This window comes from Orbicella franksi, unplaced genomic scaffold (genome assembly GCF_964199315.1).
Source record: "Orbicella franksi unplaced genomic scaffold, jaOrbFran1.1 SCAFFOLD_63, whole genome shotgun sequence".
NCBI classification, from domain to species: domain Eukaryota; kingdom Metazoa; phylum Cnidaria; class Anthozoa; order Scleractinia; family Merulinidae; genus Orbicella; species Orbicella franksi.
The window spans coordinates 38,905-57,000 of NW_027671094.1; the positions used below are offsets into that span (position 1 = coordinate 38,905).

General features: G+C 39.3%; 2 protein-coding genes across 2 annotated transcripts in view; both read right to left on the reverse strand.

Moving 5' to 3' along the window:
• Positions 1 to 73: 73 nt before the first annotated feature.
• Positions 74 to 4,957, reverse strand: LOC145477437 (uncharacterized). The gene is made up of 6 exons (XM_081455526.1): positions 4,918 to 4,957; positions 4,217 to 4,318; positions 3,960 to 4,064; positions 3,435 to 3,536; positions 2,693 to 2,794; positions 74 to 2,089 (listed from the first exon to the last, which is right to left on the reverse strand). The coding sequence occupies exons 1-6, from the start codon at positions 4,955 to 4,957 to the stop codon at positions 1,869 to 1,871; spliced, it is 672 nt and encodes a 223-aa protein (XP_081311652.1). The 3' UTR covers positions 74 to 1,868.
• LOC145477440 (uncharacterized) overlaps positions 4,309 to 18,096 on the reverse strand; it is a 35,467-nt gene continuing 21,679 nt past the window's right edge. The window contains exons 21-36 of the mRNA XM_081455529.1: positions 17,278 to 17,392; positions 16,630 to 16,736; positions 15,982 to 16,202; positions 15,600 to 15,794; positions 14,084 to 14,137; positions 13,528 to 13,683; positions 12,786 to 12,913; positions 12,267 to 12,497; positions 11,268 to 11,379; positions 10,447 to 10,631; positions 9,352 to 9,496; positions 8,321 to 8,500; positions 7,665 to 7,766; positions 6,527 to 7,201; positions 5,567 to 5,671; positions 4,309 to 5,463 (exon numbers count right to left, since the gene is read on the reverse strand). Of these exons, the coding sequence (XP_081311655.1) occupies positions 5,312 to 5,463; positions 5,567 to 5,671; positions 6,527 to 7,201; positions 7,665 to 7,766; positions 8,321 to 8,500; positions 9,352 to 9,496; positions 10,447 to 10,631; positions 11,268 to 11,379; positions 12,267 to 12,497; positions 12,786 to 12,913; positions 13,528 to 13,683; positions 14,084 to 14,137; positions 15,600 to 15,794; positions 15,982 to 16,202; positions 16,630 to 16,736; positions 17,278 to 17,392 (2,863 nt within the window). The 3' untranslated portion in view covers positions 4,309 to 5,311. The remainder of the gene's footprint in view (positions 5,464 to 5,566; positions 5,672 to 6,526; positions 7,202 to 7,664; positions 7,767 to 8,320; positions 8,501 to 9,351; positions 9,497 to 10,446; positions 10,632 to 11,267; positions 11,380 to 12,266; positions 12,498 to 12,785; positions 12,914 to 13,527; positions 13,684 to 14,083; positions 14,138 to 15,599; positions 15,795 to 15,981; positions 16,203 to 16,629; positions 16,737 to 17,277; positions 17,393 to 18,096) is intronic.

The window sequence follows — 18,096 nt, forward strand, 5'->3', positions numbered from 1 at the left end:
CAGTTTAAAGATAATTTTATACGTGGCCAAAATAACTCAAAATACCGTGACTGAGCTCCTTTAAAGTCGTTGTCGCAGCGATCGCTAGCTACGATCACTGAACGTTTTTCCTTGCGATCGTAGCAATTGAGCTGTATCGTAGGAATCATGTGAAAAGAAACCCTAAGCACGCGACTGTATCAGTGAATGGTTTGGGACTTCCTGTTCATCGTGGCAGAGAAATGTTGAATTTTAAAATTTAGAGTGTAAATAAATATCTACATTTAAAGTGTTAAAATACGCCAAAGAAACACTAGCGCTTTCACAAAGCAGTTACACCAGATTTATTTCTTTTTAAAAAAATGCCGGTAAATACAAGCGATACTATATCAAGGAAGCTGTATAATTTCCCGTCTAACTTTCTAGTATAATTTTTGCGTATATAATTTCGATTGTATTTATGCGCTTCTTGGGTTTAACACTTTGAAAACATATTTTGTCACGAAAATTTCCTTGATTGCAATTCTATGATAGCCGATCGAATAATACTCTACTGTTACCAGCATAGTAATAAAATCTCTATTGAGAAGCGCAATAAGATGACCTGACAATTAGTGGGTTTAAATCCGGATCGAAAGAGCTAGATCCCGGGAGGGGAGGTGTGGAGGGGGGGGAAGGGAACTCCCATTAGAAAAGGTCAGTGATGCTCGTTGGAAAATAGACTATTTTCCTATATTGGCTTTTGGACTGGAACTAGCTTGCAATGGAGGCTCATGCGCGAGGGGGGATGTCATCAGGTCATTAAATAGAGGTGAATGTCATTTGCATTTGCATACGTTTTAGCCTTTGGTACACGCTAGTTCCAGTCCAATACCGAGAATACAAAATGGTGTATTTAACTAAAGACCTCTAAAAAAGACCAATCCGGGCGTGACTCGAGCTTTATTTGACCCCTAAAAGATATCACTTTAAAAAACCGGACATGACAGCTTTTTTTGATGTTTCTTCGAGGATAACTCTAAAATATACCTTGGCAGCTAAAAATAATGGCCTTTCGTCCTGAACACCCTGAGACCAAAATCAGTAATTTACACCCCTGAGCGAAACGACGAACATTCCCGAGCTTTATACATGGGAGTACCCCCACCCCCAGGTAGGGGCTGGGTTCCAGTTTGGCCAAAACGTTTGCGAAACCATTTCACTACGCCTCTAATCCGAAAGAAATAGTAATTCAGCTCCTGTTCCCTTTCATGTACAGGAAGTGTAAAAAACTGTTAACTTAATGATAAGCCAGCCAGGACTGGAAGAAACCGTTTCTAAACGTGTCCACTAATTGTCAAATCAGCTCTTCTATGTTACATTAACCGTATCATTGTCACGACTATTATAAATCACGCCTTTTTATGGTATACATAGCATGAATAGTGGCAAACAACAATAATATCACATCACTTCACTTCACAATAGTTGTCTCCCTAGTTATAAGCTCTTACGATTAAATTTGTCATGTCAGCTTATGTAATCGAGAATAAACAAGTAACGCTGCTATATTGTTTTATTCTTATCATTATTACTATCATTATCATTATCATTATCATTATCATTATCATTATCACTATCACTGTCACTATCACTATCTATCATTATCATTATTATTATTTTATTGCAAAAACACATAATTACACATAATTACATTATACTTAATCTACTTACAAAACGGCACAATACTGACTCTACTCACAATACAATACAACGCTGTTATATTTTTACATGAACAAAGTCATAACGTATGGTCGTCGACTTCTACGTCATCGTCTTCATCGCCGTAGTTATCATTATCGTCGTCGTCGTCTTCATCTCCATCAAATCGCGTCAGAACTGATTGGTTCCTAGCCTTTCAGCGGAGCCGCTGCGTAAGCCTCGTTTTCGAAGGACTTGAGGGCAAATGTGTTAGCTTGTTTGCTACGCGATTTACGTCGATGCCTGATCGTTCTCTTCCGGTAACAATAAAATGGAATCATACACAAAAGTAAACCAAACACGAAGCTTCCAACTGAGATCCCAACAACAACTTCTTTGCTTAATCCCACGAGACCTTCACCTTGCAGTTCTGAAAGAAATAAAAACACAAACAATTAAAATGTATTAAAAAGCTTAAAATGGTAATCCACATTTATAAGCTTAAGACCGAAATGGTAATGGGGAAGGGGTCGTCAGGACTTCCATATACGGATTGATCGTTGTACATTTTAAGGACACCGCTCATTAGATAGTGCAGTTGTTAACAGAACGGCGGACGCTTCTTTGTGAAGAGGATTTAGATAAATTTTTGAACGACTAATAGATTTATACTAAAACAATATAAAATTACTGGTTCTCGATTTGATTGAAATCTCGAGCTCATAATGACCACGGCTGTAAAGTATAGAGCCCGTATGTCTCAGATGTTGTGTTTCCAGCACAATCACCGCCCCTTCTCAAGTGTAAACATTTTCGCTTTTTCGTGCTATACTCTTAACCAAATAGAAGATGGTGATCTTATGTTTTCTAAGAAAATAACGCACTTTTGAGGTCTAGAGGAACTGCTGAACGCGGTCGCGTTCCGCTCTTGCGCCCACTAGCTGCAGTCTTTTTTCTTGGTTTTTAGTCTGCATTACTTCCTTAGAGAACATTCATCACCACATTCTATTTGTTAAATTGCTCAATCATATACCTTCCGAGCAATCAGCTCCATGGAAACCTCTTTCACAAGTGCATAAGTTTGGTCCAGCGCAGGTTCCGTGGGTTGAACAGTTTTTTACGGCCTCGCAGGTTACTGTGTCATGAAAAAAAGCATATTGAAATATTAGATATAAAAATAAGCAACGCAAACCTCAAATTGTTTTAAAAAATTTTTAGTTTTGCAAAGCATGTCATTCTGTTTTTGTGAGCTCGTATTGTTTTTCAGAAACTAAATACTACAAAATAAAACATGTGAAATTTAGAGACGTTGACATGATCTGTGGTAACCCATGGCAACATTAAACCAGCCAAGCTTTAAAATAGCATGAAGTCCATAAACAGATTTAAGAAACTTATCATAGAAAGAAACTATTTCCTGTAATGCAGCAACAATCTCATAAATCCTGGGGAGGTACATTACGTAATACTAGCATATCAAACAAGAAAGACGGTCTTTAACCACATATCCAAACACCGGAAAGAGAGTTGAAAATATGACGCGTAGCGGAGTATTTTTGACGAACTTTATTGTGTTTCTATATGTGATGAAACATTGCCCTGAGTGTTTGATACATCTTTTCAATCGAAACTAAAGCTAAGGAGAGAATGGAGAAATAAACTCGTGCAAATCTACGCTAATTAAGATCAGATATCCAAATACCGTCACGGTCATGATTTCCTTCGTTTGAACTTAATGAATTATTAATGAGTTTGAGAAAATACAAATGAAATACCTTGTGAGCAGTTTAATCCTTTAAAACCACTGTGGCACGAGCAGACATTAGGGCCACTACAGTTACCGCGATATAAACAGTGATTCAGCAATTCACAAGAAACTACAACGGAAAATGAAAATTACAAACTTTATTAAAATGGTTCATTAAGCAAAGAAGTGGGCTGGTCCGGAGGTATTACAAGCTAATCTAGGCGGCCAGACTCACAACTACAAAAGGAGAAGTCACTATAATTACATTCAGAAAGATAAGGAAGGAATTTAGAAGCGATAAAGAAAACACGAGTGAGCGATGTCAGGTGAGGTTAAAGAACCAATAGTTGAAATTTTGAAACTATTACTATTTAGCTAGACCGACTGTTTGCATTTCAATGTAGTCATTTTAACTTACCACTGAGAAAATCAAAGAGAAGCCGTCGAGTAAACTTCTGGGTTTTAGCAAAAAAATTTGTCTATATGGCTGTATAGTAAAAACGTCAATATGCATAACATCTCTTGAGTAGTAACTAAGTAATGATTATTGTACCTTTAGAGCAGTCTGGAGCAGTTTTAAAGCCTTCTTCACAAGTGCATTTGTTTGGACCAGTGCAGATTCCATGATTTGCGCAGTTGTTCAACTCCTCACAAGATACTATTTCAGATGAGAAGGAAAACATTAACAATCAATGCATCAGCTAATTTTGAACGACTTTTTAAAGTTTCTACATAAGCTTCCCTCAGTAACGTTTTAACAAATAAAATGACCTCGCCTTTGGGAAAATCAACTGAGCCCGCGGTACATACCTTCGGAGCAATTAATTCCTTTGAATCCGCTATAGCAAGAACATTCATTGGGTCCGCTACATGCGCCATGATCTGAACAGTGGTTTACCAGTTCACAAGAGACTGCAAGGAAATATTAACATCCAGGCAATACGCTATTAGTATAAAGAAAAAAGAAAAAAATAGGCCAAAGAAAATAAGCGCGCCGATTGGTTTAAAATCATGTTTCTATTTAACAACTGGATTATAAGCTCGAGATTTCTATCGCGTGATAGTTGACGAGGGCGCAGCCCGTGTCAGCTTCTCTTGCACGCATAGAAATCGAGAGCGGATAATCTAATTGTTTTAGTGTAAATCTACTAGTCGTCCAAAACTTTATCTAAATCCTCTTTACAGAGACCTCGAAAACGCAAAAAAAGCGGCCCTCATTTTGTGCATTTTGTTTGCACACTGCTATGCTACTTACTATCTACATCAGAATCAATAGTGAGTAGCATAGCCAATCAGAGAGCAGCATTCGTGGTAGAACGCTAGTAGATTTATACTAAAACTTGATAGAAACGCGGTTCCTGTTTTCTGTTTCTTAAATACAGAAAACTCTCTTTAAATTTAGACAAAATAATAAAAAGAAGAAGCATGTCATTAAATAACCTCGCCGCGTTCGGTCCGTGTACCATTTATAAACGACGGACAAACATTTCTCCTTCCCGATCCCAACGTACTTCTTTTGAGTAACACAACATAACTCTTTTGCTTCTCCATTGTAACACAAAATATCAATGAAATGATGCTATACGAGAATAAGAAAAATTGACCTTTCAGACCTCATTGACAACAATGCCAAACTGCAGGCTATTTAAATCGTGAACAGAATCACTTCATATTGTTTTATAGTATTTATTATTATGCTGTATACAAGTATTTATCAATTTTTGTAAACTGTTCATTAGCTATTGACTTAAGTTAGGTGTCCGCAATTAGCAAATTTATAGCTAAATTCATTGACACATTAATAAAGTTTTCATTCATTCATTCATTCATATTGACACATTTTTGACACATTTTGGCAGTGACGATGTATGGAAAACTACTTGTGCTGTTGGTCGTTGGGTTTTGTTAACATCCATCAAAAATACACTTGCATTGAGCAGAAAAAAATGATTTACCTTGTGAACAGCCAACACTTTTGAATCCGCTATCACAAACGCACATATTTGGGCCAGTGCAAATTCCATGTCCAGAACAATTTCCCACTTCTTCGCAGGAAACTAGTGAAAATAAACGAGCAGAACAAATAATTAGATTTAGAGTAGGACATGCGATTTATGAGTTTCAAAAGCGTAAATCAAACGATGGGAGAAGAAAACAAACCTGATGAACAATCCAGGGATCCTTTATATCCACTTTCACATTCACAAGTATTTACTTTGCTGCACTTTCCATGTCCGGAGCAGTTATTCACCGCCTCACAAGTAACTACAACGAGAGATAAAGTTGAACATTAAATATACTCGAGGAAAAAACAGATCACAGAATGCAATAGCAATAACATAGCTCGAACATGATTGTACGGCAAGAGAGCTAGAGCTTTAGAGCTTTTTAGGGAGCGGGGAGGGCGCAGTGGTGAGAGCGCTCGCTTCCCACCGATGCGGCCCGGGTTCGATTCCGGCCCAGTGCCATATGTGGGTTGAGTTTGTTGTTGGTTCTCGCCTTGCTCCGAGGGTATTCGGTTTCCCTCCCTCCCTAAAAACCAACATCTCCAAATTTCAATTTCACTAGGATAGAGGACCGGCATGAAAACCAGTTAAGGCTGATTTGACCTCCTTTCTAAATATTATATTTATTTTCATCTATTGATTTATTGATTTATCTTTTTTTGTAATGTTTTCTTACTATAAAGAAAGTTATTAAAGAGCTAAGTCGTATGCACTAGTAAAGCAATCTGCACTTTTAGCAAATTATGTAACCAACGCCAACCTGGAAGCCCGTAGTCCAAGCTCGTGCCAAGGGCGGGAAAACATGCAATCAGTGGCACGCGCGGGAAAAAATGTGGCCGGTAGAAAGCGCGGGAAGACATGTAAGCAGTGGCAGGCGAGGGAATGTCTGTACTGAACTAGTGGAAAGCGCAGGAAAACCCGTCCCCAGCGGTCAGCGCACGAAATATGCCGCCAGTTTAAAGCGTGAGAAAACTTGTGCCATCAGGTACCAAGCGCGGGAAAACATCTAACGCGGTGGGGTTTATTTAGTTAAACTATCTGTCAGACTAAAACGATATTCATGCTTGTGGAATTTTGCATCTAGTCATTAAAACACTGGTATCATGAACCTTACCACAGAATACCACATCAACAGTAACTGTCTTGTTTGCTTTGTCTCCATTAGAGTTTTCCTCGGCTATGGCGATGACACTCAGAATAAAGGGTTTTAATGTTCCATTAAAGGAAATAAACCAGCCAGGCGAGTTAGGTGGAACTTTCGTTTCATTCTCGTAAAATGATCGATAACCACTCGGTAAGCCCGAGAAGATAATCGTGAGATTCTCGGAACCATCTAAGTCAGTCGGGTGGCTTTCTACAGTTACGGGTATAATCTTTTCGCTGCTGTTCCAGTGATAACATGGAACACCGACATCGAGAAACGGAATGTCAGCAATGGCTTCGATCTTTATTTCGATTAGGTTACTGGCCATTTTTGTTTCCCTTGGTGTTGCGCCTTGTGCAGTGATATTAAATCTGACGACTCCTGAAAAGTCTTTTTCAGGCGTCATCCAAATATCACCAAACTCCTCATGCTCCAACGTGACGCGATTCCCACTCTGGTTTCCTTTACTGAAGGTAAATCCATGGGGAACTTCATCGATGAAGAGTTTCAAGGTGAAATTTTCATTGTAGCTGCTGTCGTCGAAATCCGGAATAAACGCGGAAAGGTATAACTGAGTGCGCATGTCTTCGCTGGTGTCGCTGTACATTGCGTCAATGATCGGAGTCTCAAACCGCAAAGGAAAATCTACAAATTAAAAAAAAACAGTGTAATTATGTATCAGGCTATAACTATAGGTTTTCAGACCTCTTGACTAAGTATAATTTTAATGGAGGTTTTATTCAAATCGTTCTCCCCCTCTCACTCTCTCTAAAATTCCGTTTTAACAATTACGTTAACCTTTCAAGGTGAGGAAACTTGTAATTTTATTAAATCAGAGGTTATCTGTGCCTGTTAAATAAAGCATACATATCGCAGCCTGTTATGTTTATTTTCAAGCGAACTAAAGTATTTTTTAAATAGGCCCCTTTAGACCAACCTCCCAAATGTCATGTTAATAAAAAAGCAACTCCACTGAAACTGAAACATGTTAAAAGTTAAGAGAGTTAAGCTTCAACATTGCAGTTGTTTTGCTAGCGCTTAAGATACAAACTTTGAAGAGTTAGTTTGACAGATGTTTTTAATAGTGCAAAACTACTTCAATATTTACCGAGTGAGCAGTTAACTCCATAAAATCCGTCTTCACAGACACAGAAATTGAGGACGGAGCAGTTTCCATGACCAGAGCAGTTATTCAATCGTTCACAGGAAGCTGCAACGTCAAGTTGAAGCACTACATCAATTGAATACACAAACACAACATAACAACACCATTTGTTCCAAAACTAAGAGATATACGATTTAATTTAATGACAAAGTAAATTACCAGTATCCTTTGCGTTTCTAAGGCACGTAGAAAGAGTGAGCAAGGCCCCGGGAACTATAAAGAACTTTCAGTCGGCCTTTTGCTTCCGACGAACGCAACACTCCCGAAGTCGACCCAGTCCCTTCTCGTCTTAAACCCTCGCGCTCTATAATTACTAATTTTCCAGAGAAAAACTGATTGCAAGCAGTATGGGAATTAGCCCCAATACGTTCTCTTCAAAAAGAGAGAGAAGAGTGAGCAACATGCAGGACACAAGTTTGCGTCAGGGTTAATGGATAGAAAGTAGACTATATTCTATGCTGTGGGGGAGAGGGAGGGCGCTGTTGAGGAACTGCGCTTAGTCGCTTCATGCTTCAGCCACGAGGCACTAAAATTTCAAAACTTCTTTTCAGGCTACTACTAAACTACTTTTTTATAACACTGTTTCCACCAAGACGTACGTTTAGGAGGTGTAAAGTCCACTTTGATGACTCGATTCAAGTCCATTGGCTGTCTGTTACCCACGTGGTCAATGGCCAAAGCCAAAAGCGAGTACGTCTTCCCAGAGGGGAGGGGTAGGAAGGTTGTGTCGTCTGTTATACCGGAGAGCAGGGGAAGTAGGGATTGTTCTTGAAGCGGATCTGAAAAAAAAGGAACGAGTTTGAGCTCTTGAAAACTCTGTTTATCTGGTGTTAAATGGATTGATATACGTAATGCTATGTAAGGAGAATGTATATGTCGACATCACTACAATACTAAGCTGAAATTGTTGTCTTCTTTCTTTTAATTGTGTTTTCAATAAGGAAAAAAATAAAAATAAAATTTCCATATAAAACCAAGCATGTGTCGTCCAGTTTATTCGGAATCTGCCCAAACAACCAACCTAACAACTCCTCTTTGCAGACACCTCGTTATTACGAACAGTTGTTTGCTGATCTCGATGTGTTAAAAATTCACTCTTTTGAAAGTAACTTTCTCTATGTACGGATGCTTTTTATTTTCTCAAAAGTGTCCGTACGAGAATTAAAACTTACTTGACAATAGAAACGACAAAATGATAATCACTAGGTAACATGGGACATGTTGGGTTTTTTTCTGTTAGCACTCGGGAGCGACCTCGTTCCCAAGTCCATGAGAAAGAGGTTGGCTCTGGAGTCCAGGGTGATCGAGCAGTCCGGGTCCATGCTCTGGCCGAGGTCATTGTGTTGTGCTCTTAGTCAAGATACAGTGCGTCTTTCCTCTCGCAGGTGTATAAATGGGTACTGGTAGACTGTTATCAGGGGAAATCTCCCAAAATACTTCATCTGCGATGGAATAGAATCCCGTCCACTCCAGAATAATTAATCCATTCCCTGGCCTCTTTGCCCAAGGTATTTATGAATCAGTTACTTGTCAGACAATTCGAAAACTGGAAAATTTCCCTCAGCGATACGAAAACCAAGTTATGATGCGTAATGCATAAAGTAGCAAAAATTAGCAACAACCCACTTACCGTTACCCCCTGAGATTTGATACAATAAGTCCACGGACTGGACCCCAGACCCCTCATCTCTTGTCTCGATATCCACGGCCAATTTTCCAACCTTCATGATGTCATTAATGACAGAGATATTGGAGGAGGGGGTCGAACTGTCAATCTAGACGTAAGCATCATGGAAAACAAACAAGTGACATACTATAATAGAGAAAACTAAAATTCATTTCATGGTTATATATACGTGCACTCCACAGAGTACAAACAACGCGCGAAAGGGGTATCCGACGTGTAACGAATATTCAGCAGGATTTGTGCCCAAGGAAACCAGTTTAACAGGTTAGTTGCAGTCTTCTTTGTTTTGCTGAGCGCGCACAGCACAAGACAATGTTCAAAGTTTGTTTTTCAACGAATAAAATTATTGGATAATAAATGTTTAGACATTTTAGTATGTAGTATCGCATTACATTTTTACCCGTCATTTGTATTTTAACTCACGCAATATGACAAGAATACAACATCATAAGAATACTGCAAGACTCACAAAAATATCCAACAGTTAATAAGAATACTACGCACTATAATTTCTAGATTTCAAGTATATATAGAGAGAGTTTTTCGATCACTCTGTCCTGTCACTTTCAAGTCAACATATGAAAACACAATTATGAGAATTCCAACTGGCAAGCGGTTGATATATTTACATTAACGTAACCGAGCTGAACTCGGGACTTCGTCGTCGTTTTCGTGATACATATGAAGGCCTTTTCATTGCACAATGAAGGCCGATTCATTGCACAACGCGAACAAAGTAATTGAATACGCTAGTTGAAAGTCTCCGCCATCTTGAATGAGCGCTTATGTCACAAGGCGTCAGAAGCCGGGGATATTTATCTTCAAGCCAGGCTACAACCTAATGCTGTGTCCAATGATCAATGGAAAAAACGAAACTTACAGATAATCCATCACAATTAACCTTGTTATTACTTACTTGTTACCTTTTGCGCTTCATTCTTCCTGACTTAAATTTATAATCACAAATATCCCTTTTTGGCATCCCCGACTTCCCTTCTTAGCCCCCCAAGCTGCTTTCACCTCTATCTAACTCCTTACCGTGTTAAAGATTGGAGGAGTGTCGATCGGCTCGTTCTTGTCGAAATAGATGCTGGCCTTGGCATCAATCCTTGCTAAAGGTGGCAAGTTCTTCTTGAGGCGAATAGAGAAAGTCACGTATCCTTGCCCTGTCGTGCCGTTGTTTGGTGGAAGAAAGCCAGTTCGTGGATCATCAGGTGCCTCACCTGTCATTGGAAAATATTGGAGAGGTGTTACTTTCTCTGATATCATTTTGAAAAATATTTAATAATCAGCTAATTCTTAGCTATTAGTACAGCGGTTTTCACTTAAGTGTCGAAAGTAACTCGCATTTGCAATATTTTAGCTTTGCATTTAAAATTTCCTCGCCACTTTTTCATCCAATCGGAATTAAAACCAAAACCAATCGTGGATCGCTCGTACAAGTTTTCCCGCGCTTTGAATCACCTACATGTATTTGCCTGGAGTTTTGATTGCTTCGATGAATTGTCTGAGTGCATTTTGAGTAATTACTAATAGGGTCTCGATTTTACGATTCTGAATTGAAAACTACTCTATCAACTAGAGGTTAACCGCCGTCGCGAGTTAGCGAAGCTCAATTTTCGAGTATAAGTCCTTCGTCAGAGCAAAAAACATTAGCCGTTTTGTCAGAGCCGGCTTTTGATCTGACGAGGGCTGACGCTCGAAAAGCTAGCTTCACCAGCTCATTCACCTTTATCATTAACTTCAAGTTAATAAATAGCTAACTATTTCAATTCCCCGCCGAAGCAGCCCAATAGTTTTTTTAGAAGCTAATAACTTTGGACGCGACAAAGTTCTTGGTTGTAGCTATAACATCACACCTGTCTGAGGATCAAGGCTCTGAAATTCCCAGCGAGCTTCACGGGTCATGATGTCTATCCCGGCAATGACTCGTAGGTAAATGTTCTTCTCCGACACAAGGTCGATTGTTTCCTAACAAATAAACAAAACAAATTAACAAGAAATATCCATGGTGAACAATATGTAACGGAAAATGAAACTATGTTACACTCGGAGAGTGTGACGACAGATCTCTCTTTGAGGCGTATCGTATTCGATCTTGTCTAGCAATGTTCTAACCTGACTCGTAAAAATAAACCACTACAATAAATGTTAATAGCCTAACGTGATGTGGCAGTTTTAGATTCACTCTCGAGAGTGCGTATAAGTCCTGGACCAATTTGCTTTGTTTTCGAAGGCGTTTTTTGATTGGTTAAAAGAAAACTCACGCCATCGACTTAACCAATCGGATTCAAAACCAAAACCAGTCTCGGCTTAAACGTCTTAGTTATCATACATTTTGAAGGATTTGATTCGAGTTTACAATTGTTTACATTGCTTTCAGTTTACTTGTCATGATTATACATTGTAATCGCGTTAGGTATTTCTCATCTCCAACGAACGAGTTCTGCTCTACTTCAATAAAGATTGTATACAGGGCCTCACCAGTATAATTGGTAATCTAACTTTATTGCTTATGGAGCTGTAGCCCCTCAGGGGGGGACGCCCATGTAAAAAGGACGGGGGTGCTCGTCATACCTTTCATGGGCTAAAAAGGCGGTTTTGGTACATTGTACATCTTAGGGCGTTTCAGGCCCAAAAGGTCCACAGCGGGAGCTTTTGCGTTGAAAAAATATGACAGGAGATAAATTGTTGTTTAAGAATTGGAACCTGTAAGGGGTGAAAAAATTTCAAGAAACGCTCACAAAAACCTCTTGGTGGCTCTTTTCAAACTTCTCCAAGATGAACCCCGTCCTTTTAATATCGGAGTCCCCTCCGGGGGGGAGGGGGGCGTAGCTTCAATCTACAAGTTTCCTTACCTGAAGAAAAGCCCTTGAATTCGGCAGCTTTTTAATAAAGTTTCCAAATCCAAAACCCGTAATCCTAAACGTGCGGATGTCCAAGTCTTGGTCCAGTGTATGTAGAATGATCACGTGCTGTGCAGGAGCGGTGGCATTAGGATCGTTCTCAAACCTGATCTTGTAGTTCAGCGGTGTCCTCAACGAAATAAAGCGCGCGTCTCCGTATCCTGGAGGACCAATCATGTCGTTCTATACGAGGGGTAAGACAATGAAAGTCAAACTACCCAACACAGGTGAATATAGGCGTACTTTCCGTACATTTGTCCTTTAAAAATTTAAAGATTAAATATTCTATGAATGTTGAACACTATAGAATTTGTAACTGAGTTATTCTACATTGCATTCCGATGAAAAGAAAATACATTAACTATCAACAAGGGAATACTATCTTGATGTACTACCAAATTCTCATAACAAGCATCGCAAGAATTGTGTAACAGTCGGTAAGCAGAATTAACATTTTGATCAGCATCTCACCGGATCCAAGGAGCGCACCCACTCGATGGTGATATTGATGAGATCCTCTGCCTTTTTCGTTGCATCTGGCAAAAAAGTGTTTTTAATGGTCTTGTCATTAAAATCGGAAATAGCCTGCCCACATCCTCCTGAAAATGACAGAAAATAAATCTTTTTTATTAATATTAGGACTTGAGGTCACGCTGAAGAGAAACAAGTATTAACGTGTACCTTCATCGTAGCAATAGAAAAATGTTTAAACTTGAAACCTGACGAATTCTTCTCGTGACTTCTGTTTAAACCAACAACCAAGAGACGTGATCAGATCGCGTTACCAGTCTAAGTACAAGTTGATGTTTTCGGGAGGGCGTGTGCAGTGTTAGTCAATTAATAACAATAATAATAATAACAATGATAACGATATAACGATAACGATAATGATAATGGTAGTGATAAAAATATTTTTTTTAGGTAGGTCATCACATGATGCGTCGCAATACAATGGAAAACAAGTTACGATTGGAAAGAGAATTGACTGGAAACAGTGTATTGAAAGGCCATAGGAACATCGACAATTACTTTTAAATCAATCAATCATTTTATTTCTTAATCAGTTATTTCTTGATCATTTTATTTCTTAAAGCATAATAAAAGCTTTGAGACAAACACAAAAAGGATCATCAAGAATGAAAGCTAGCAAAAGAATAAACTTTCCCTCGTCTGAATGTTTGGTCTAAGTAGTGAAAATAAAGCGCATAGTTACCTGATTTACTTGAAGAACCACCGAGCGGAGGAAGGGCTGAGGAAATTGCACCGTTGACACCATCTTCCAATGCCTTTCGCCAACTAACCCGACCATTATCAATCTTTTGCTGAATCAAAGACCCTCCGAAGCTAGTGGCAAATCCGACGGCCACTTCTGCAAGTACAAACATTAAAATATACAGGTTATAGTACGACAAAACAAGAATCATCCATACTGACTGACAGACTGACCCACCGACTGATCGACTGCCTGTCTACCTGCCTGCATGACTGCCTGACTGACTGACCGACTGACCGACTGACTGTCTGACTTACTGGCTGGCTGGCTGACTGACTGACTGACTGACTGACTGACTGACTGACTGACTATTAACTCCTCAAATTGAATTGAATTTTCCCGGTGCTTAAAGTTGGGCGGATAATTCAGTCATTTTCAGTATTGGGTTGAGTGTATGGGCATGGTCATTTTGATTATGAGACTGTATCTGCGATTGAATACTGAGTTATGAAGTCCTCGTGACTACTAATAAAGCTGAAAGCTCCCTGATACTTACTAGCAGATTTGAAAAATCCCGAGACAGCACCTGTTACTGCACTTGATATAAGTCCTGCAGAAAGTAAACAATACAACAGTTTTGTTTTGCTAAAATTAACGTGCAGACCTTCGTACAGTTGTTCGTTTAATGCAGTCGACATGAGGAAAAAAGAGAGCTTCGACTTTCAATACATTTATCTCTTCTAAAGTCAAAACCTGTGACATGTTTTCCGCCTGTTGTTTCAAGCCGTCGAAAACTACAGCACTGAAAACTGTTGCCGGTGAAAATTTAATAATACTTTTCGGTGACATCGGATATTTCCAACCAATCACAATACACCAAATAAAATTTCAGAACTAAACGAACTACACTCGTGTGGAATATCTTCAGGTCGAGGTCAGTCTGTTTGACAGAAATAAGGATATTGCAGGAAATTTCCTTTTTCAGAACATTTTTTTGAACCCATTTTCGTGACCACATAATGTTTCAACTTCACTGAATTTATATTCGTCTTGTTTTCGCATAAACTCTTTTCCAGCGGCGTAAAAAGGGTAACTAACCGTCTTCGTTGGTGCAGATTGCCATTAACACGTTAACCCTACCCTAATTTTCCACAAGCTAAGCAGAAACCTTGTCTACTGTCCTGATTTACTGCGAGACTGATCAAGTCATTGAACTGATGCGGCCGGATTTATGGCCAAATGCGAGCGCCGCAAATTCCTCGTCGGCGGTGTATCAGGCTTGTATGGTTTCGACTCGAGTATTGAGGCTCGACGGTTTCACGTTGTAATACTTACCATAGCTCATCTGAAAATGCTTGATATGCAGCCGACAACCCGCAGATAATTCTGAGTTTCATGTCATGTGTAGGGGTAAGAGAGGATAAAGGGTGAGAGTTATTCCCCTTTATTAACCTTATTCTCAACGGAATCCCTCCCAAGCTATTTTTAGGTATAGTATCTAGTCTTTCTACGGATTATTTCACTATGCGCGTTGTATAGATATTTTCGTAAAGGATGAAAATGTATCCAAAGCCACTTGGTTTGTCCAGATGAATAAAATTCGCATCACAAGATTGGCTATTTCTGGACCCTCCTGAGATGTCTGAAGTCAAGAGTGATTTAAAAATAACTTAAGGGATTACCTTAGATGAACTATTTTAGCCTTCATCCTCTCCTGGTAGAGGTTGAATGGCCAGGGCCCAGGATTACACTTTTAACCACCAACCACAGGCAAACACTGGACAACAAAAATGCGGTGGTCACGAGAAACGTCTTTCTCTTTGCTGGGCTCCAGACGTTTCCTATGCTGCTTGTTGGGAAAAATAAACTCTTTTTCCCCATTGTTAACAGTTGCTTTTTTCAAAACCTACACAGCTTTTCTTTTTTTATTATTATTTCATTTCAATAGTGTAATGTTAACTATCTTTTTTTTTCCTTATTAAAACACAGACCAAAAAATTATTTATAAGCACCCTACTACACAGATGAAAGAAGAGTGAAGAATTTATGGATTATATGTTTAACTTACATACCTCCAAAGGTAATTTTTTGATTAGCTATTCTCTGACTTGCGATGTAAGCGGCGACATTGGTGCCTGCGCCAAGGACAGCTCCCAGAGGACCCCCAGCAACGTTAACAAAGGAAACACAACGCCCTCGGGGGTCCTCGAGCATCACGGGATTGTTGGCTGCGTATGAGTAAAGATTGATGCTTTTCCCTGAAAAGCCTGACAACAAAGAGGAAAATGAGTAATGACTGTCATGTCATAAGCAAGGCCGCTGTTTTCTTTTTTCTGTTTTCTATCAGTATTGAAAATCGTCGTTACATGACTGTTCACTGAACGTAAAAAAACTGAATTTAAGCATTGTTTTGAAAATCAGAGGGCTTATAATACTTTTTGAACGCGCTTTTACCGAGAGGGTCAAAGCTAAGAAATCTTCCAAGCTGTGCATCATAGTGTCTGGATCTCATCCAGTAAATATCCCTCAGTTCACGGTCTGCAGTCACTCCCCATTGACCAATAAACGTGAAATCCTGTGGCAACGCTTCGTCAAATTCCAGCATTCTGCCAAAGGGATCATAACTGTAGCGATTGACACGATCACCACTGGGACCCAGTACTCCTACGACAGATCTGGCCGGGAGAGAAAAACCATAGGTTAAAAAACTGGATATTTGACGTGGTCATTTGCTATTAATATTTGAGCCTTCTTTCAAAATGACAAACGAACATTAAACTGTTAACATCAATTCAAATGTCACTGCGTTATATGTAATTTTTTGGAGATTACACGAAACCTAAATATGATGGAAAAAAATGTTGGAAAAAAATATCAAAGAGACAGAAAGCAGAAGTTCAGGCAGGGGACTCGGTTGGTCAGGACTGATTAAGACAGATCATTTGCGGGCCTGCACAAAACCGCCCGCTAGAGCAAGTCTATAGCAAGTTCCTAGCCATGCCTCAGTGTTGAAACAGAATATATTAGTCGGAACATACTCTTTAAGCCTTGTAGAAGAGATATTTATCACTAAGTCATACGAGTCAGCTATATTTAACTTACCCCAGACCGTCAAACTCGTAATAAAACAAATTTCCATTCCTGTCAACCAACGCAACTAAACCAAGTTCTTCACAGTGGACAAAGTATGTTACATTTCCACCAGAGATCTACCGGAGGAAAATTTTTTTTTTTGTTAATTAATTTTCAAACACAATATACATAGGAAAAAACTAAACAAAATAAAAAGAGAAAAATGGTAATATTTCAGCCCAATACTTACAGTACAATATGATAGTTAAGCCTACTTACATCGGAGGAACAAATACTGACTGAATTGAACAAGAGCCGAATTCTCAGAACAAACACTCAAAATCAAACACTAAAGGTCTGTTCACACTAAGGGACAGGTAGTAAGGACAAAATTATGTACTGTTCACACAAGACTACCTAGAATGCAACAGAGACACATTGTGGCGACAGGTCCACGTGTATACTAATCTTCAACTAGCACAACGCTAGGTGCTGCTGCAACATGTCCCCTCGTGTGTGAAGAGTGCACGATTTTGTCCTTGCTACAAGTCGCAACGACATGCCCCTTTGTGCTAACATGCCCCTTTGTCGCTGAGATCCGAGTGGTTTAAGTCATTTTTTATCACGTGAGGTTATTTTGTTGTCATGTTTAACAGTGAACCACTGAAAATGTTTTACCTGACCAACAACATCAGCTCCTGGATTCCCAAATGGATCGATGATGTACTGGACTTCTGACTGACCGCATGTCTTCTTGTACAAGTTTCCCAAACCATCGTAAACAAAGTTACATCTGTAAGAGAAAATCCCATTTTATTGCCAGGTAGTATAAATTTATCAAGGCGCTTAGTTCGTAACTATCTCGTGTACTATACAAACTATATATCGTGTGCTACACGTGTTCATATACCTCACAGCACGTTGTGGAAATTTTAGTATTGCTACTTCGGCCACCTGAATGGGGTGCTTTTCATCGTTGGTAACGCCCTGCCTAAGCATTTTGTCACGCAGTGCCAATATATATTTCTGGGTAGAGAGAGGCACTGTGAGAGTGAAGTGACTTCCCAACTCCGCCCAGGGTCGAACCCAGACCTTTCGACGAAATAACCATTAGGTTAACGTGTCTTTCTATGATAGAGCGGTTTTCAGTTGAGTGTCGTAAAACCAAACTAAGTAATCACTCTAGCTAATCACAAAGGACACAGATAATCCAATGAATCAATCAATACTCGAAGTAAATACATGTAATTGACGCGGAGCGCGGGAAAACGCGTGCGAGCGAATCACGATTGGTTTTGGTTTTAACTCTGATTGGATGAAATAGTGGTGCGAGATTTTGGGGCAATCATGTAGCGTAGTAATGCAAAACCAATTACTTTTCAACACTCAAGTGAAAATTGCTCTACTTCTTAGCAAGTGAAAACAAGTAAAAATGGGTGATATAAAGTCTACATTAGGTTACTAGCCAAAAAATTGGCAGCAAGAGCTTCATATATC

Excerpts from the sequence above, each read along its gene's own strand:
- LOC145477437 (XM_081455526.1), bottom strand. The coding sequence starts at position 4,957 with ATGGAGAAGCAAAAGAGTTATGTTGTGTTACTCAAAAGAA. Across the intron at positions 3,537-3,959 it reads TGCTCCAGACTGCTCTAAAG|TTTCTTGTGAATTGCTGAAT; the intron begins GTACAATAATCA and ends TTTCCGTTGTAG. Across the intron at positions 2,090-2,692 it reads TGGAGCTGATTGCTCGGAAG|AACTGCAAGGTGAAGGTCTC; the intron begins GTATATGATTGA and ends TATTTCTTTCAG.